This window comes from Mauremys mutica, chromosome 2 (assembly GCF_020497125.1).
Source record: "Mauremys mutica isolate MM-2020 ecotype Southern chromosome 2, ASM2049712v1, whole genome shotgun sequence".
NCBI classification, from domain to species: domain Eukaryota; kingdom Metazoa; phylum Chordata; order Testudines; family Geoemydidae; genus Mauremys; species Mauremys mutica.
Window position 1 is genome coordinate 40,874,706 of NC_059073.1, and position 21,489 is coordinate 40,896,194.

Below are 21,489 nucleotides of genomic sequence, written 5' to 3' on the forward strand. Positions count from 1 at the left end.
GTTACAACGGTGAGTAACCGTCTTTTCTTCTTCGAGTGATTGCTCCTATGCATTCCATGTAGGTGACTCCCAAGCCTTACCTAGGCGGTGGGGTCGGAGTGAGACGTGGCAGAGTGCAAGACTGCGGAGCCGAAGGCTGCATCGTCTCTGGATTGCTGCACCAACGCATAGTGGGAAGCGAAGGTGTGGACAGAAGACCAGGTGGCCGCTCTACAGATGTCCTGAATGGGGATGTGGGCCAGGAAGGCTGCAGATGAGGCGTGCGCTCTCGTAGAGTGAGCGGTAAGACGGTCAGCTGGCACCCCAGCCAGCTCATAGCAAGTTTTGATGCATGCGGTGATCCATGAGGATATCCTCTGAGAGGAGACCGGCTTGCCTTTCATACGTTCCGCAACCGCTATGAACAGTTGTGGCGATTGCCGGAAGGATTTTGTCCGATGTATGTAGAACGCAAGGGCCCGTCGGACATCTAGGGTGTGCAGCTGTTGATCCCGACCCGAGGCATGAGGTTTCGGGAAAAAAACGGGAAGGAAAATGTCCTGATTTACATGGAAGGCTGACACCACCTTAGGGAGGAAGGCCGGGTGAGGCCGAAGCTGGACCTTGTCCGCATGAAAGACGGTGTACGGAGGACCGGCCGTTAGGGCCTGGAGCTCGGAAACTCGCCTTGCTGAGGTTATTGCGACGAGAAATGCCGTTTTCCACGACAGGTGGAGCAGGGAACACGTAGCCATGGGCTCGAAGGGGGGCCCCATGAGCCTGCCCAAGACCAGATTCAGGTCCCAGGGCGGAGTCGGGGCCCGCACTGGTGGGAACAAACGCTCAAGACCCTTGAGGAAGCGAGAGACCGTAGGATCAGAGAAGATGGATCGGTGACCGATGGATGGCCTGAAGGCCGATATCGCTGCCAGGTGCACCCTTAACGATGAGAGCACAAGACCCTGCTCTTTAAGCGACCAGAGGTAGTCCAGTATCGTTGGGATAGGGACGACGAATGGATTCAGACCTCTCCGATCGCACCATATGGCGAATCGCTTCCATTTGGAGAGGTAGGTCGAGCGAGTGGAGGGCTTTCTGCTCTCCAGGAGGACCCGCTGAACCGCCGCCGAACAGGTCCACTCCACGTGGGTTAACCACTCAGGTACCAGGCTGTCAGATGGAGGGACTGCAGGTCCGGATGGCGGAGCCTGCCGAAGTCCTGTGTTATCAGGTCTGGCCATAAGGGCAGAGGGATGGGATCTCGTACCGATAGCTCGAGCAGCAGAGAGTACCAGTGCTGTCTCGGCCAGGCCGGAGCGACGAGTATGAGGCGGGCTCTGTCCCTCCGAAGCTTGAGAAGCACCCGATGTACGAGCGGGAACGGAGGGAAGGCATACATTAGGTGATCCGTCCAGGGGTAGAGGAAGGCGTCCGACAGGGAGCCCGTGGCGCGACCCTGGAACGAGCAGAACTGGTGGCATTTCCTGTTCTCCCTGGAGGCGAACAGGTCTATCCGGGGAAACCCCCACCTCCGGAAAAGCGTGTGAACCACATCTGGGCGGAGGGACCACTCGTGGGACAGGAACGACCTGCTCAGGCGGTCGGCCAGCGTGTTCTGCACCCCTGGAAGATAGGACGCCACCAGGTGAATGGAGTGGGCTATACAGAAGTCCCACAGTAGCATCGCCTCCGTGCACAGCGGGGAAGATCGGGCTCCACCCTGCTTGTTGACATAAAACATCGCCGTTGTGTTGTCTGTCAACACCGCGATGCAACGCCCCTGGAGAGTGGGGCAAAAAGCTTGACAGGCGAGGCGAATGGCTCGGAGCTCTCTGACATTGATATGGAGGGAGAGCTCTCGGGGTGACCAGAGGCCTTGGGTGTGCAGGTCGGCTAGGTGCGCTCCCCACCCCAGCTCTGACGCATCCGTGGTCAGAGTGGCGGATGGTTGAAGGGGGCGGAAAGAGACTCCGGCACACACGACTGCTGGGTCCAGCCACCAAGTGAGCGAAGCGAGTGCTGGCTTCGTGGGCGTGACCACCATATCGATGGAGTCGCGGTGGGGCCGGTACACTGACGCGAGCCAAATTTGAAATGGGCGAAGGTGCAACCTCGCGTACTGGGTGACGAACGTACACGACGTACACGACGCCATGTGGCCTAGAAGGCGAAGGCGGAGGCAGGAACTAGAGAGACCAGAGACTGATGCCGAGGTTGGGGCAGGCAGGCCCTGGCCAAATTGGAATCCAGGACCGCTCCGATGAATTCCACTCTTTGCGAGGGGGTCAACATCGACTTCTCGGCATTGATCATGAGCCCTAGACATTGAAACAGGGCTAGGACCGTGGCCATGTGGGACGCCACCAGTTGGCGGGATGGTCCTCGGATTAGCCAGTCGTCGAGATAGGGGTAGACATGTATCCGACGACGGCGGATGGCCGCGGCCACCACTGCCATGCACTTGGTGAATACCCTCGGCGCTGTAGAGAGGCCGAAGGGCAGCACTGCGAACTGGTAGTGTACATTGTTGACAACGAAGCGCAGGTAGCGCCGATGAGGAGGGCGGCAAACCAGTCTCCCGGATCCAGGGAGGGAATGATAGTCCCCAGGGTCACCATGCGAAACTTGAGCTTGACCAGGTATTTGTTGAGCTCTCGGAGGTCTAGTATGGGTCGTAGGCCTCCCTTCGCCTTGGGGATTAAGAAATATCGGGAGTAAAATCCCCTGCCTCGCATGTCGCTCGGCACCTCCTCTATAGCACCCAATCTCAGTAGAGACTCGACCTCTTGCAGGAGGACTTGCTCGTGAGAGGGGTCCCTGAAGAGGGACGGGGTGGGAGGGTGGGAGGGAGGGGGCGAAACAAACTGGAGATGGTAACCAGACTCTACCGTGCGTAGCACCCAGTTGTCTGATGTAATCTGGGACCACGCCGGGAGGAAGTGGGAAAGACGATTGAAAAAGAACGGGGAAGGATCCGGAGGAGAGACTGATGGGCCGTCCTCGGGCGTCCCATCAAAACGCCTGCTTCGGGCCTTGGGGGCCCTTGGAAGGCGCCTGGGACTGGTTACGGCGATTGCCCGATGGGCGACGTTGATTCAGTCTGCCCTTGCGTGTATTGTCCTGCCGAGACCTGGCCTGGTTGAACGGCCGAAAGGGCTGCTGCCTGAAAGGCCTCCGTTGTGTCGCAGGCGTATGCATGCCCAGCGTACGGATGGCAATGCGCCCATCCTTAAGGGTCTGTATCCTGGAGTCCGTTTTCTCCGAGAATAAGCCCTTCGTATCAAAAGGCAAGTCTTGCAGAGTATACTGGACCTCTGGCGGCAAGGTGGACGATTGCAGCCAGGAGATCCTTCTCATTGTCACCCCCGATGCTAAGGTCCTGGCTCCGGAGTCTGCAGAGTCCAGTGAGCCCTGAATAGAGGACCTGGTAGCTTTCTTGCCCTCTTCCAGCAAAGCTGAGAACTCCTGCCTGGAGGATGATGGAACCAACTCTGTAAATTTAGAGAGGGCTACGAAGTTATCGTAAGCATAGCGGGCCAGAAGAACCAACTGGTTCGCTATGCGTAATTGGAGGCCGCCAGCCGAATATATCTTCCGGCCCAACAGGTCCATCCTGCGCGCGTCTTTAGATTTAGGAGCAGGCGCAGGTTGTCCATTCCGCTCCCTGTCATTCACAGACTGCACCACTAGGGAGTCCGGGGCCGGGTGGGTGTACAGGTACTCGTACCCAGTCGGAGGTACCGAGTACTTCCGCTCTACCCCACGGGCAGTGGGAGGGATGGACGCTGGGGACTGCCAGAGCGTGGTGGCATTTTTCTGGATGGTCCGAACAAATGGTAGGGCCACTCGCATGGGGGCCTCCGTTCCGACCACATTCGTGATCGGGTCCTCGTCCTCAATGACCTCCGCTACCGGGAGGTTAACCGCTTGTGCCACCCTACGCAGGAGGTCCTGATGGGCACGCAAGTCAATCGGTGGTGGGTCGGATGACGAGGATCCTGCCACCGCCTCGTCTGGCGAGGAAGACGAGGAATGGGCCTGACCAAGAGGAAGTGGCTGAGGCTCGTCCATGGGATGCGCAGCCGCCGCCTCCCCGGGATGTTCCGTCTGCACCGGCGGTGGTGGAACCTCAACCGGAGGCGATGGAGGGGGCCTGCTGACAGTGGCTTCCGGCACCCCTTGGACCGAAGTCCCCTGTCGCGGGAGGAAGGGGGCACCCTGAGTCTCGTGGGCGGCCCAGGGGGTCCAGAAACCCCATTGCTGGGGACCCGGGTCTTGACCTTGCGGGTCCGCGCGGTAATCCATGCCGGCGTCGTCGTGAGAAGCGACCGACGGCTGACGGGAAGGCCACGGGGGGGCAGAGGCGCTCAGAGACTGCGCCGTCGATGCCACTAGTCTGTCCGTGGACGGTGCCGGGTACCGGTGCCGATCGTCACGGTGCCGGGAGCGGGAGCGGGACCTGCGACCGCGAGAGTAGCGGGAGGTCGACCGCGATCTCGATCGTCGTCGATGGGAGCGGCTTCAAGACCGGCGTCGGGAGCGGTGCCGGGAGCCGGACCTCCCTCGGTGCCGACGGTCCGGAGAGCGGGACCAGGACCTGGAACGCCTCCGGGAGTACGACCGGTACCGCGATGGAGAGCGGTACCGGGACTGCGACCGGCGCCTAGAAGGAGAGCGGTACCGGGATGGAGACCGGTGCCGTGACCTTGAACGGCGGGAAGGTGACCGTCTCCGGGATCGGGACCGGGAGCGGGACCTGGATCGCCTTCTATCCCGTGAGTCAGGGGTGGCAGGTCGTACCATGGCCGGTTTGCCCACTGACAGAACGGCCCGCACCGGCGGTGCCGGGAGCCGGAGGCTCGGTGCCTCTGTGAGCTCTATGAGCTCCCTCACCGTCGAGAACGTCTCGGGCGTGGACGGGAGAGGCAGCTCTACCACGGCTTCCACCGGGGAGCGCGGAGGTACCGGACTCGACGGCCCAGCCGGTGCCGGAGTCGACGGTACCGCGCACGGTCCGTGCGCTGTCTTGGACGGTGCCGAAGGCGCCGCTGCTGGCTGCTGGACCACTGGTCTCGCTGAAGCAGTCTCTACAGCCTTGGGCTTAGGCTTCCGTTTCCCCGATGGTGAATGGGAACGGTGCCGGGGCTTCGGTGCCGGCTGTTTCTTAACAGTCTCGGTACCGGACCGGCCGGGGACCGCTGGAGCACTCCGCACCGAGGACGACGCCGGAGCCGGAGGAGTCGGCACCGTAGGGGTAAGCGCCGACTCCATAAGGAGCTGCCGCAACCTAATGTCCCGCTCCTTTTTAGTTCGCGGCTTGAAGGACCTGCAAATGAGGCACTTGTCAGGTCGATGTCCCTCGCCGAGACAACGAAGGCAGGCGTCGTGGGGGTCCCCAACGGGCATATGCCGCTGGCAAGCCGCACAGGGCTTGAATCCCGGTGTCTTGGGCATACGCCCGCACCGGACGGGAAAAGAGGGGCTAAGCCCCCCTAATTCCCCTTAATCTAACTACTAACTACTCAATTAACTCAATTTAAAAACTAACTATATACACTAAATACAAACTAGAACCAAGGTGAGCTAGGTACGTGGAGGACGACAAGCACTCCACAGTTCCAACTGCCGTCACGGGCGGGAAGAAGGAACTGAGGAGCGGACGGGCCGGCTGGGGTATATAACTAGCGCTATAGCGGCGCCACTCCAGGGGGCGCCCAGCCGGCCCGCCGGTGTTGCTAGGCTAAAAATGTTCCGAAGAGCCATGCACGCACGGCGCGCACACCTACCTACATGGAATGCATAGGAGCAATCACTCGAAGAAGAATGTCCAGATGCCTCAACCCAGTGCTAGTGATGTGTGAACATAGGGATTGATCATTACATAGGTGCCCTGCCAATTTCTGAAATAGGGATGAGTCTTAAGGAAGCAGTTGACGCTGGCTGAGCCCATGTGGAGCTCTAATGTGCATCAATAGAGCTAACCTCATTAACTGATGGCAGGATCATATAGTTAGCTACCTATTTACACAGTCTTGGAGAAGACAGCGCCTGACCCTTAACCTGGTGTGTAAAGGTCACAAACAATCCAGGAGAGCTCCTGAAAGGCCTTGTCCTATCAAGATAATACAGTACCCTTATCACATCAAGTTTAGCTTCCCTTTAATTTGAATAGGCCTTGTGGCTGAAACCTGGGAGTTGAATAAGTTGATTCAAATGCAGTTTTTAAACAGGCTTGGGTAGAAAATTGGCAAGAGGTCTAAGAGTCACTTTATCTTTATGTAGCACTGTGTAACATAGATCAGGTCCTAAATTTACTCAACTCTCGAAACTGAAGTTATGGCTAGTAGAAAGACTGTTTTCCTGGACTGGTTCCTAAGAGTCCCTGGGGGAGGTGGCCATTGAGCCTGTCAACCCTATATTGTGGTTCCAAAGGGGGGGGGGGTTCCTGAACTGAGAAAAATGTGTATGAGACTCTTGAGAACCCTAGCAATAGTAAGGTGAGAAAATACATATGGCTGTGAAGAGGATGATATGTGGAAATTGCTGCTAAGTGTACCCATATGGAGTTGATGAAAAATCCTCATTTGTTTTAGGATTAGCCAATAGATCAGAATAGCATTTTCAAAACCATCCCACTGTGCTTTGTAAGTCAGTCTACGGTGGGTTTTTTTGCTGTGGACTAGGATGGTCTGAAGTTTAGCTGAGCATGTCCTTTCTGTATAAGCTAACCAGCAGCCATTAATATAACTATGCTGGATCCAGCCACGATTCTGTGAGAATGTGACTGAGGGCTGTACTGACGGGTTGATCAGACCAGGATACCAGATTGTCTGGCCCAGGCTGGGAAAGGTGTACATCAATACCAGAGTACAACAGAAGATGAAGGCACCTGGATCTGGTGGGGAATTCTGAAGATGCAGAAGATATAGAACAATTGGAGTAATCTGATGAGGAATACACCAAGTTCAAAGCCAAATGGACTCTAGACAGAGTGGAGATGACCTTGGTCCCCATGGCCCTTGAGACAGACACTACCACAGCCATGCACTGTCAGCATTAGGACTGTATATCCCTGAAGTGAGGGAAGGAACACTTTGTATGCCAGGTGGATGGCTCTGAATTCCAGAATATGTATGTGCAGGCCATATGCCCTGAGTCTGTACACACCTCTAAATGAGCTTCCCATCCTTGAATGGACACATCTGTCACCAGAGGCTTGGCAAGCAGAGATAAAGAGAAGGAAACCTTACAAACCTATAGAGGGCCTTTCCACCAATTTAACAGGAAGAGGATCTCTCACGGGACTTTCACCTATATGTCCATGTAATGTTTGCTTGGAAGATGCACTGATTTCAACCACTCTTGCATGAAGCAGTTGAAGTCTGGAAAACTGCATCACATGACCCAGAAGTGGGAGGCACACTCTTATTAATGCCTTTGGGTGAGTCTGCATCTGGTTGACAAGGTCCACTCTGGTGTGGAATATTTCTTGTGGGAAATAAGTCTTCATTGACCTTGAATCTAACCCAGATCCTTTGAACTTTGTGCTTTGACTTGGAACAAAGATGGATTTTACTCTGTTTATTTGGAGGTCCAGAGTAGCAAAGAGCCTTTAGTGGTGATTCCCCTCAGATGAACCAATCATCACGATACAAGTAGACCTGGATACCTTGTCATCTCAAGTCAGGTGCCCATAGCAAGACACTTAGTGAAAACCTGTCAGTGCTACAGACCAAAAAGCAGGACCCTATAATGTAGTGAATATTCCCTACCAGGAAGCAGAGGTATTTCTATATGCTGGTGTGACCAGAATCGCAAGTGGAACCAACTAAGGTCATTCAATTAGGGTGAACTGCAAAGAATGGGGCAGACAATCCTCAAAGCTCATGGATATTCCAATACTTAGATTTACCAAGCCAGCACAAACCAGCCTCTGTAATACCTTACTGGTTATCCAAAAGCCAACAACACAGTTCTCTTAAAGTAACCCTGCCTTAGGCCACCACTCAGACACCCAAGTCAAATATGATGAGGATTACTGAAAATCTTTTTAATCATATAAAAAAATTGTACCAATCCCAAAGGATTGGACACATTACCACCCAGGTTAATGACTTTTCCATATCTTACCCAAATACACACTTACAGCCAATTCTTATGAACTAAACTAGAATTTATTAAAAAAGAAAAGAGAGCATTGGTTAAAAGTTCAATATACACACAGACATGAGTACAATTCTTGAGATTCAGATTCATACTGGAGATGGTGAGTTTTGTAGTTGCAAAGAGTTCTTTTAGAATTTAGTCCATAGGTTATAGCCCAATGTTTGTAGTCAGGGTGGGCCAGTTAGAACTGGGATCTCAGTCCTTGTGGCTTAGGCTTCCCCTGCATGAAACCTCAAGCAGATCTGAGATGACAGGATCAGGACCCAAGCCATTTTTATATACAGTTTTGGAGTCCCTCGGCGAACAATAGGCACTCATGGGAACTTTGAAGTGGACCCACTTCCTAAGGAACAAGGAGTCCGTTAGTCTTTAAAGTGCCACCAGACTCCTCGTTTTTGTGGTTACAGACTAACATAGCTACCCCTCTGATACATTTCCTGAGCATCAGATCCACATAAGGCAATTGCCTGTTTTTCCACCATTCACCGATGATTTGCTATACATTTCAAAGATGGTCTTGTGATCTCTGAATTAAAAGAATACAGGATAGGGACTGTTGATTACATTGTTGATCTCTGTCAATATATATGTAAATACACAAAACCACAAAGACATAGGTAGATAATGTTTAAGGGTTGAATTTGAGTCATTTATCCTGCAGGATGCTTAACCCTTTCTGGTCATGTGTCATAGTTGGGTGTATGGACAGGGGGCTATGGAAATAGATGTCCTGAAGTTCTAAAGCTGCAAACAAGTCTTGAGGATCTAATGAGGGAGGTTATAGAGGTCAGAGCCATCATCCTGAACTTGAAACAACGGATGAACTCATTGCAACATTGAAGATCCAGGAATGGGCATCAATGTCTCTCTTCTTTGGGATTAGAAATAAGTAAGAGTAGAATCTCACCCTCCAAAACCTCCCATTTCCTGCCCCCCATCACTTCTCAGCCGCTGTACAGGAAGCTGCTCCCTGTCCGCCCAACCCCCATGCATCTGAACCCCTCCCCCCCGAGACCACGCCACTGAGCTTCATCCCCCTGCACCCAGAACCCCCCTCTGAGCCCCCCACACCTGAACCCCCACCCCACTGAGCTTCATTCACTTCATCCAGTGTCCCCCTGCAATGACTCTCCCTGATGAGCTCCACCCCTGCTGAGCCCCTCCCCCTGCACTCAGACCACTCCCACTAAGCCCCTCACACTCCAACGAGCCCCAACGCCCCTGCACCCGTACCCCCACCCTCACTGATTCCCACTCCCTCAGCACTTGGACCCCTTGCTGAACCTCCCACACCCAGAAACCCCCCCCCCGGGCCCTAACCATCTTCACCTGGACCCCCTGGAGTCCCATTCCTCCTGCACCCAGAACCTCCCCCCCCCACGAGCCCCTGTCCATCCAAATAGAGGCACCCGCACCCAGATTACCACACACAAAACCCTCTCACCCCACACCTGAATCCTCCCACATTAAGCTCCTCCACACTTGGATCCTGCTGGGTTGAGCCTGCCTGCCCCAAACCTGTATTAGGGGCCAGGGCTGGGAGTGTGTGAGAGACTATCCCTCTCACTTGCTATCTTGGTGCACTTGTGCTGTGTCAGGGTTGGGTGCATCTTCACTGCCAAGTCAGTGTCCTGGAGGGGAGAAGTCCTGGGTGATCTCCCACCTCCATGCAGCCAGTGGCCTCTGCTCCTCACTGCCAAGCTGGAGGCTCCACATTTATTTGACAAATAAAATATGCAGAATTTTAAAATATTGTGCACAGAAATTTTATTTTTTTGGCACAGAATTCCCTCAGGCGTACATGTCCTCCTTGTTGTGGGGGAGCACAGGTGTACAGAGCCAGCTGAGGAGAAGTTGGTCTATGCTACTGGCAGCAGCATCCAGGGGCTGGCTGTGTTGAAATTGTGGCAGCTATAAAAAGTTGCAGTCTGCGCTAAAAATTGCGGTTCAAGCAACAAAATCATGGTCCTTGAATTTCTTACAGCCGTAGTCATTTATCAGACTACCAGAGTGAGCTGAATGAGGAGAGAAGCTGTTAACAGAAAGAAAATTATCAAGTAAGTAATTTCTCATTCTGTTGCACAGCTTCTCTCCTCATTCATTACTCACTGGAAATAGTGAGCAGCGAGTCACAGCATTGGGGGTGGGGGCCGCGGGCGGAATGAGCAGAGTTGAATAATTATCGTAGAATAATAGGCAGGAATGGAAATTTGTCCCATTTAAAGCAAGAGCTTTATAAACAAGGAAGTTATGTGGGAATCAACCTAGTAGCACCTTACTACCAAAGGATACCTCTGTAAAGAATGGAATCTTACTTTGTAAATCTTCCTCTGATGAGGTTCATACATTCTCCCTCCACTGCCTCTAGGGACTTCCATGAATAGTTTCCAAGATGCCTAGCATGTCAACTGGTGCAGGATTTTTACATCTTGTCTACAGCATCTTTGAGGTCCTAAGGCATTAGCATTTTGGATAGAATGAAAAGAACAGGATACAATAAACATATCTCAAGTACACAGAGTACATATATTTAGAGCTCTAGGAATACCCATTTATGCTACACACTTCCAAAGGTTAGAATAAAATAATGGGAGAGCTGTTTTCCAGGATTTGTGGAAAGACGACGAAGTTACTCACCTTGTGCAGTAACATTGGTTCTTTGAGATGTGTCCCCCTATGGGTGCTCCACTGTAGGTGTGTCTGCAGCCCTGCACTGCTGATCAGAGAACTTTGGTAGCAGTGTCTGTTCAGCCTGCATATGCGCTGCTCCTCACCTGCCACAAGGCTAGCCAGCATGTGTAGGTGATGAACCTCCTCAGTTCCTTTTCTACCACAGAGTAAATGACAAGAACTCTGAAGTAGAGGGGGGAGGGTGTGTCATGGAGCACCTATAGGGGGACACATCTCGAAGAACCATCATTACTGCACACAGTAACTTTGCCTTCTTCTTTGAGTAGTGTCTCTATGGGTGCTCCATTATAGGTGACTCCTGAGCAGTGCCCACCACTGCACTGTGGCACCGAAACTGGTGTCTGCAGCCGAGTGTACATACTGAGGACCTTGCATACAACTGAGGACAAACTAACAGGCCTGTAGTTTCCCGGATCACTTTCTCCCCCATTTCTTAAAAATAGGAACTATATTAGCAATTCTCCAGTTAGAAGGTATGACCCCCCAAGTTTACAGATTCATTAAAAATCCTTGCTATTGGGTTTGCAATTTCATGTGCCAGTTCCTTTAATGTTCTTGGATGGAGATTATCCAGATCCACAAATTTGGTCCCATTAAACTGTTTGAGTTTGACTTCCACCTTGGATGTGGTAATTTCTACTTCCATATCCTCGTTCCCATTAGCCACTCTGCCACTATCCTTAAGCTATTAGCCTTATTAAAAACTGAGGCAAAGTATTTATATGTTGAGCCATGCCTAGATTATATTTAATCTTCACCCCATCTTCATTGCTTAGGGGTCCCACTTCTTTTATTGTTTTCTTTATATGGCTAAAAGAATCTTCTACTATTGGTTTTAATTTCCTTTGCAAGGTACAACTCTGCTTGGCTTCTGGCAGTTCTCACTTTATCCCTACACTTTCTGACCTTCAAGAGGTAGCTTTCCTTGCTGATCCATCCCATCTTCCTTTTCTTGTAGGCTTTCCGCTTTCTCTTAATCACTTGTTTGAGATGCTCTCTGATCCAGCTTGGTCTGCAACCCTTCCCTATGATTTTTTTTCCCTTGGTTGGGATGCAGGCTTCAGATACTTTCTGAGCCTTTGACGTAAAAGTAATTCCAAGCCTCCTCCACATTCAGATCCTTGAGTTCTTTGATCCAGTCCACTTCCCTAACTAATTTCCTTAATTTTTTAAAGTTTGCCCTTTTGAAATCAAGAACCCTGGTTGGAAATTTACAATATTTTTGTTTATCCTTCCATTTAGTTTAAACTGAATTAACCCATGATCACGTGAACCACGGTTATCCCCTACAACCAGTTCTTCTGTGAGGTCCTCACCACTCACGAATAGCAAATCTAAAATGGCATCACCTCTTATTGGTTCAGCAACTATTTGGTGAAGAAATCTGTCAGATACCACATCCAGGAAAATCTGGGCTCTACTGTTATTAATACCACTTGTCCTCCAATCTATATCTGGCAGGTTAAAGTCTCCCATAATCACACAAGTCCCAGAAGTATTTATTTCATTAAAAACATTAAAGAGGTCTCTATCCATATGCAAATCAGATTGGGTGGTCTATAAACACACCCCAAGCAATATATTAGGGGAACTTCTAGTAGCTTTCTTCCCCAAAGTGATTTTGGCCCTAACGGACGCTGTCTTATCCATTCCATCACTTCTAATTTCTTTACAGCCTACCTCATCATTAATATACAATGCTGCTCTACTTTTACCTTTATATTTGTCTTTCCTGAACAGCACAAACCTTCAATACCTGTACTCCACTCATGACTACTATCCATCATATTTCTGTTATCCCTATAATATCAGGTTTCACTTCCTGCACCAGTATTTCTAGCTCATCCATTTTGTTACCCCAGGTTCTTGCGTTGGTGTACAAACATCTTAGCTGTTTTTGTCTGGTTTCATCCACATTCCTCACTGAACTTGGTAAAGGTATTCTACTGCCAGTTTCACCTACCTGTTAGCTTCACTGGTATCAGCACTATCTTTCCTCTTAACATCCATTCTCCTATCCACTGCTGTATCCTTTCTTGATTTTCTTCCCGCTCAATGTTAGAATCAGGTGTGGCGATTACATGAGCATCAGTTGTGCCAACCTCCAACCCAGAAGTCTATTTCCCTCCCTACTCAGGTGGAGCCCATCCCATAAGAAGAGTCCTCTGTTCATGGATGCCTCCCAGTGGTCAAACATCCCAAAGCACTTCTTACAGAACTACTGCCTGAGCCATCTGTTGATCATCATAATCTTGTCTCACCTTCATTCTCCTTTTCTAGAGACAGGTAGAATCCCACTGAAGATCACCTGAACCTCAATTTCCTTAAGTGTCTTCTGCAGCCTGGCATAGTCTCCCTTGATACATTCCAGCGAGAATCTAGCGGTATCATTTGTTCCCACGTGAAGGATAATCAGTGAATTCTTAGCTGATGCCATTAGGATCCTCCTCATCATCAGGTCCACATCCCGCATCATAGGTCCTGGCAGACAGTGCATCATTCTGTTCTCTGGATCAGCTCTAATGCCAGGCCTGTCTATTCTTCTTAGTAAGAAGTCACCAGCCATGCAGTCCTTCCTTTTCCTAGTGATAGTGTGATTCTCCAGCCTTCCTCCTATTCTTTCTGGCTACAAGTCCTCTTGACCCTTATTCTCCCTCGCAATCTTCTGCAAGTCATCCTGTATCCTCCTGGAGCTCTGAACTCCAGGTATCTCCACTGGCTCTTTTCCTTTTCTTATAGGACTAGTCACTCTTCTTCCTTGCCCTCCCTCCTTCAGTTACAGCCTGCTGTGCCCCTTCTTCATTTTCCAACTCAACAAACCTGTTTCCTGAGCTCTATTTCTCTTTCACTAGTGGTCTTTTCCTATGCCTGGTTCTCATAGTCACATGCTTCCATTGGGCACTTTCCTCACCCAGCAGTCTCCTCCTCAAAGCTCTTCAGTCCAGCTTGCATCTCTGAGTCTTGATTTTTCCTTCAGCCTCCTATTGCCTTTCCTCCATCATCTGCTCAAATCCCCTTCAAAACTCAACCATAGTTTCTACCTGCATCTCTAAACCTTAGACCTTCTCTTCCATCGTCTCTATCAGGCGGCACTTCATATAAACGAGGTTCTTTTCAGATACCTGTTCCAGGATCATGTACATTCTGCAGCTTCCACATCCGGTCATCTTCATTATCTCTTTCATTCCTTGGGTCACTGCCACTGCTGCCTCTCTACCTGTCTCAGCCTTCCCACCTACACATCTGCCAAGGAAGAAGAAAAAAACAAAACAAACAACCAAAAAACCACACCCACACCAAAACAAAACCAGACCACCACACACTCCTTCCCCTAACCTCCCCTGTTTACAGCTGTTTGCTGGCTCCTGTGCTGCTGACTGACTGTATGGCAGCCTTCATAGGACCCCTAATCAGGGAAGCCCCTTCCCTTAATCAGGGTTCAGCTTCTCTCACAGAACACTGACCCCTACTAGCCTCTGCAAACTGAACAGGAAAAAAACAAAACCACAAAACAGAAAAAACACACACACACACTGCCCCTAAGGAACAGGGGCTTCCTTCCTCCCTTTTCCTCCAACAGAACTCCCACTTAAACTCCCCTGTTTACCACTCCGTTTGCTGGCTCTGGTGCTGCTGCTTCTCTATACCTTTAGAGAAAAATATATTTTGTACTAATATATGCCTGAGACAAATTTACATGAAAATAACATTCCCAATCGCTCTCATTTTCATAAAGCACCTACAGGTTTAATGTACACTGGGGATGGAGTGTGGTTAAGTTAAACAAAGAAACTGAGTAAAAGGGGAAAAAACACTTTTTTTTTAAAAAGAGAGCTTCCTCTGCTTTCAAATATGAACATGTTGCTATAGCACAACTCAAAATAAAGCAGAACTGTTAACTTAAATTGAGTTTGTGAAACTACTATTTTTGTGTCTGTCTTCTCAACCATGACTGACCAGAAGAGTAACTGGTGCTTTAAACAGTTTTTATAGGAGTTTCAGAAGAGTCAAATATCTTTATTTCTAATTGCGGCCACTTTTTCTTAGGATAAATTAAGCAAAAATTAATTACAACAGAATAAAACCTTACGATAGCATATAGTATTTCAATAATAGAATACAAGAGAGGGTCTATCAATGAAAATTTGTCACTACCAATAAGTACCGCTTTCAAAAACAGTACAAAAGCATCAGCAATCCTGCCACAAAAAATTTCCACATGTATAACAATAAATTACTCTCCTCTTTTCCATTTCAAAAACTTCACAAACAATTATATTGCTTCAAAGAGTTCCATCACAAACTATCTATTTTGATTCACCTGTTGTTAACCTGTATTGCACAAACAGTATAAAAATATGATTTTTGTACATTCCAAGAAAGATGACATTAACCAGTTATTTAACATCAGAAAAAAATTAACACAAAAGTATTTTTTATAAACGCAGGGCCTGTCTATACGATGCGTTAGTCCGCACTAGAGGAGTGTGAATTCTAGGGCACACTAGCATGCTGCACATTAACTGGCCCACATTGACACTGCTGGAGTGCACGAGATATATATATATATATATATATATATATATATATGTATGTGTGTGTGTGTGTGTGTATATTCTAATTTGATCAATATATCATCAAATAATATGACCTATGTTATTAAATACAAACATGTGCATTAGTATGCTATAGGTTAAAAAGTTCTATAGTTACAAGATAAAAGAGCAGCAGATTTTAAATGTGCACATATTGTTAAAAAAAAAAATACAGCAGCTTGAACAATCCAGGTAAAAGACTGACTTTATCCCATGCAAGTCTGCATAGTTCATACACCCAGCCTACCAACATCAACTATATACATGCAAAAGTTAAAATTCTGTTTAAAGTTCATACACCCTTTTAAGGCTCTCCAGGTCTTCTAAAGAAAATTGGTGACTTTGCTTTTTTGAAAGAGAATCAAACAACTGCTGAACCTGCTCTTTTTCATTCTTGCTAAGAAGTGTCAGCACTACCTGAAAAAAATATATTTTTTATAGTTAGTGCATGTAGGTATAAGTCTATTTTTCTGTTAAGTCCTAAATTTAATAAGCTTTATATTGTATTGAGTTTTTTACATTTTGAGTTTAACATTTTCACAGAGAGAAATTGCATTGAAGATATGCTCTTACCTTAAACCTCTCAACTTTACTCAGATAAAGAAGGTGCTGATACACAAGACCAGGGTCTTTCTCAAGTAGATGACATTCCAGTGCCTGCATAAAGATCAGAATGGTATCCCCTTCTAGTTTGTTACTTAGCAGCATTGGCAATTTTTTTGGATCAATAATGGTTAAAAGATCTCCACAGGCAGCTTCATCCTTCTTGGCATTCACCGCACTTATAATCTGACCAAACTCATAGGCATTAGATGGTTCTGAAATGAGTAGTTTTTCAGAGATTTTCAGTGGCAGACTGTTTTCAGCTCCTCCTTTGGCAACTTGGTAATTAAGCACAGCATTCTCTGAGGTACTGGTCTGTCTCTCCTCTTCATTACCCTCATTCACCTTCACAGGAAAACAACAAATAATTTTAATTTTGACATATATATCATCTCAAGTTTCATAAACCAGATGACAGTATGTCCAGCACTGATACCACTAAATTAGAGTTTACCACTTGCCTCATCTTGTGGGAAGACTTTTTGGAACATGATGACTAGTCTCCTTTCTATGTCCCACTTTGCCCTTTACAGAAATGGTACCCTAATATTCATGCAGGTTAAAAGGTTGTTTTTCTTAGTTAGCAATGCATATTTTACACTTGTCTTCAGTATTTTGCACCCTCTTCTTAAGGAGAGAGCTGAAAGTTTTTGGCAGAAAACTAAACACAGGACCAATAACATCATAATTTCAAATATACATACTAGCTACATGAATTATAGATCAAGAATAGTCATACTGTATTTTAGTCATAGTAAATATCTACTACAAATAGGCTGTTTTTCAAAACATGAAGAGTCATGAAATTGGGTTAACACAATGAAAATTCAAGTGTCAGCATCTCTTGAAATTTATAATAAAACTTTTTGAAAAAGTTTTAGGGTATGTTATAACGTCTTTGTGCCTAGTCTGTTGTTCTTTTCTCTCTTCAATAATCTGATTGTGTTCTCTACTTCTTACTATTAGGAGAGGTTTCTTGAGCTCATATATAGTACATTTTGGTTAAAATGAAAAAGCCAACTTCTAGATTATGCCAGTTACATGAAGTTCCCCAAATCCCTTTGACTTTGATGGGATTCCTGCATGGGACCATTTGCACAATTTTAATAAAAGTTATACAACAGTTTTAAAATGAGAGACCCAAATTCTAATCTCACACTATATAGATCAGTAGCAATATTTCTTGTAATAAAACAATGAAGAAAGACACCCATTCTTACAGGACCACAAACGTTTAGTCACAGAGAAATACCACCATCAAATGATTCAGTATTTAACAACAGTGACTCAGTATTATCTGAGTGCAGTTGTTTTAACCTAGTAATATTACATCACTTAGTTATTGTAGTAAAAGAATCAAGGGGAAAACAGCATTCTCTGATGATTTTGTAGATTTTTCACTCCCACTCTACTTCTCCAATGCATATTCAGTATTCCATTCTTCCACCAAACTGCCAAGCCTAACTGAAGGTATAGTCTCTGATAGCACACACAGCCACAGGGGACTCCTGGACAGCACAGCCTCTTGCTGGTTCCCCAAAAACAACGTTTGAAAGAGACTTGAAATGTTGCATTATCAGATATGACAGATATTTTGAACAGTTTTTGTTTGTTTGTTTCGTTTTTTTTTTAAAAGAACATGTCCTCAACTTTAACATCTGAATGTTTCTTGTTTAGGCATTACAGTCAGTTTATTTCTGCTGGAATTTTGGATGTAGCCCGAAGCATTACAGGCTTAATTATAAGAGTCTGATTGGCACCAAATACACACAACATTAAAGATAGGAGTAAATTGGCATGTTTTTAAAATTAGCAAGCACATGAATAAACACACTATACGCAAGACGTATTAGTTCAAAATATCTGTCAACATTACAGAACAAAAGCCCTATTTTAATCTTAAGTGTGTGACTTCAATACAGCCTGCTTTGCAAAAGAAGGGAAATACCTCTTGTATTTTGATTTTCTTCCTTTGCTTTTGCTGTCTACTGGCTCCAACATCATTTTTAAGGTTAAGCAACTGGGTAATCTCTTGTAGCTCCCTCTTTGCTTCAGCCACATTTGGATCTATTATAAGTACTTTGCTGAGATCATCAACACTGGCTTGGTAATTCTGAAAGGCAAAGAGGAAAAGTAAATTGTTTTCATAAAACAATTCCAGATGCCACAGTAGGAGAAATAGCTAACTGCTACACTCCTATTCACAATTATTCAGAAAAATGCTGGGATACTGACAACAAATGAGCAGAATAAATCTAAATTTAAACATGTATAATATTACTAAAGGGAAAAAAAAGCTAAGAATGGGTTCTCTGTTCTTTTAAACTATTGTTATGCAGCTAAATATTTACAGATGATCTCTGTAAATATCCAATTTGTGAATAAATTTGCTCAGAAAATCCACCCCCATTAGTGAATCCATTATTAAATGATACTGCTTTTCCAGTCTGGGTGCGTCTGCCCTGTTTTCTCACTGTCTGACCTGACAGCTGTGACCCATTGATAGATGATTTTAGGAAATGTATATGTGCTAGGTCCACCCATGTTGTGAGACCTGTCATATACACACACTATAAATACACTATGTAAAGTGTATTTCTGCTTACGTCTTCAATAAAATTGCAAACATTTTTCTAGAGTACACAAAAAACGGGGAAGTTTCTTAGATTCTTGTATTTCTTCCTATATTATTATTTTAGGAAGAATAAATGCATCACTGATCTCTGACTACCTGTTTGGCTGGTTAAATCACTCTCAGGTTTCACTGTCACCTATATTAATTTCTATGGACTACAATGACACAAAGAGGTCAATTGAAGCTGATCAATTACAGGCTACTTAATAGGGCCAAGGAAAACATTTAACACAAAGCAATACTTTGTCTTCCCACTGGTTTTGCAGAGAGATGAAATTTTCCTTTTTTTTTTTTTTTGCTGCTGTAATTTTGCAGATTTTTTTTTAATAAGTAAAGGAATCTGATTTTGTCATCATGCTTACTAAAGCATACATTTGGAACTCATAGTAGAGTATGAAGGCAACTGAAGGAAAAAAAGTGTACATTCAGTCTGCTGCATTACTTGGTTTCAAGACATTCCTTACCTGCATGCTCAGCAATGCTCAATATTGAGAGACCTCAGCAGGGGAAGGAGATTGTATGAGTATCAGAGAAAAATTTAAAAAAACAATAGAATCTTATTTAATTCAATTCCAGTTAACCAAAACTCTGAGTTACTCTCTGACATTACTGCATGCATGAATAAATTACATGAAAGCATTATTCAAACATTTCTTATGGCCTCAAAATATTTGTACAGTGCTTTACTTTTGTCAAGTGCTTTACCAACATTACTAAATAACCAACATTCCACACCTCCCTTGTATTTCCATATCCACTGTAACTATGTGAGTGCATTTGAACAAGAGAGCTGCAAATTTAAAAATATTTAGGAATACCTGCCTTGTTCTTTTTTCTTACCTGTAGTCCTTTGTATGCCAGAGCTCTTCTATAAAAAGCTTTGACATTAGAGTCTTCTACCTGAAGAACATGATCACAATCCTGTTTAGCCTCTTCATATTGATACAATTTTAAGTAACAGAGAGCCCTAAACAAAATACAATAAAATACAGTTCAGTTTAAGGGAATTGTAACATATTGCAGTGCCAACAGTTTTTGACTCTCAAAGGTTAACTATGTTGCTTGTTAGAATTCAGCATCAATTGATTTTTTTAAACTTTGGAGTTCTTAAAAAATATTTATACACCTCTACCCCAATATAACGCTGTCCTCGGGAGCCAAAAAAATCTTACCGCGTTATAGGTGAAACCACATTATATCCAACTTGCTTTGATACACTGGAGTGTGCAGCCCCACCCCCCCGGAGCGCTGCTTTACCGTGTTATAGCCGAAGTCGTGTTATATCGGGTCGTGTTATATCAGGGTAGAGGTGTAGTACAAGTTATTACAGCATTGGATTTATAATATTTCCAAATGGCCAATTCCTGCAATCTTTTCTCAGACAAAACTCCATGAGACTTTTACAGTTAAATTAAACACATGGGTAAATGTTTGCAGTATTAAGGTCTATGTCAGCATAATACACCCTAATACTGTAATGGGGCATTAGTTCAATAGTGGCTATGGAAAAAAAAGTGCCACCTAGTAAATCACTACCACTACTTTTGGCAGCACTTTGCAGCCAGGTATTACTTGGATGTCTCACATCCAAGTACTGACCCAGTCAAATCCTTCTTAATTTGTGAGAGTTGATGGGATTACAGCAGGTTTAAGCAATTCTTTAAAAATTAATACTGCTGCACTGCTGTTTCTAACCATCCAAAATACATAGGGATATCCTACTTTTCAAAGTGGCACCAAGCATATCAAACACTGGATGAAAAGTCTCTTCCACAGGCACTGCAGGAAGATTTAAAAAGGACACTATATGATCCACCAAATTGTGGAAGTGCACAGCATCCTCAGAAGGCAAGTAGCCACTCCCACATGTTCATCTGGGATAAACATAATCCATTTCCAAATGCTCCTGCTCAAAGGGAAAGCTACCTCCTCATCTTCCTCCTCAGAAAGCATTTCTGGCACAACCATCTGTAATGTTGCCAGATCTGAGGATCTCAGAACTGCCATATCCTTTTCAGAAGAAACATTTCCTCTCCTCCATGTGGAGGGTAACTGAAAAATTCCTGAAGTAACCCCCAGGACTGCCAATCTCCCCCGCAACTGATTTTGGGGTTGCAGATCATAGGGTGATACAAATCGAGCCACAGGTGTGTGCATTCTTCCTCTAATTTCCTCTTGGTAAAGATCCAGGTCTGGATCAGAGGTAGAATGAAACAGGGATAACAGCGGATCCACAGGGAAATATGAAGATCCATCTCTTTGCCACAGGATTCTTTGCTGCTTTTACAGGGGGGATCCTGTAGGGCCATAGGAGGAAGAAGCATAAGGTGTTCCAGGGAAGAACTAGAAGCGCTTTCTGACCAATTCATCCTGAGACAAGGATGATGATCTTGGAACCGGGGAAACATGCCTCCTTTTGGAAACCTCATATTTGGAACCAATGAATATACCAGAGCCAGAAGGTGAACTTGGGCTGCCAAGGTGAAAGAGCTCCCTGGGACCAAGGATGTAGCTGGAACTGACTTAGGGACAACAATGTATCTGAAGAAGTGGACAACATCAGATCCAACATTATATGCTAATCCATCTTCCTTGCTATTGAAGCTGGGGATGGAATGGTTCTTTGCTTCATAACTGTAGAGGTCTTTCAGAATCAGACAGATCCAAAAGTTCTGAAGCATAGGAACTGGCATTGCTACCAGACAGTTATGTCCCTATGCTGCTTTTTCTTCAACGCCAGGACAGATGGAACTGAAGGAGCTGTTGGCCCCCATTCTGTCACCAGTTCATTCCATCCTCCTGGATCTGGAAGTGGAAGTT

General features: G+C 46.2%; 1 protein-coding gene across 3 annotated transcripts in view; it reads right to left on the reverse strand.

Moving 5' to 3' along the window:
* Window positions 1–14,611: 14,611 nt before the first annotated feature.
* SPAG1 (sperm associated antigen 1) overlaps window positions 14,612–21,489 on the reverse strand; it is a 55,548-nt gene continuing 48,670 nt past the window's right edge. For 2 of the 3 annotated variants that reach the window (XM_045006800.1, XM_045006799.1), the window contains exons 16-19: window positions 19,510–19,636; window positions 17,983–18,147; window positions 16,005–16,379; window positions 14,613–15,848 (exon numbers count right to left, since the gene is read on the reverse strand). In XM_045006800.1, coding sequence (XP_044862735.1) covers window positions 15,717–15,848; window positions 16,005–16,379; window positions 17,983–18,147; window positions 19,510–19,636 — 799 coding nt within the window. In that variant the 3' untranslated portion in view covers window positions 14,613–15,716. Of the gene's footprint in view, window positions 15,849–16,004; window positions 16,380–17,982; window positions 18,148–19,509; window positions 19,637–21,489 lie in introns of all 3 variants that reach the window. The other variant, XM_045006801.1, reaches the window with a different exon arrangement.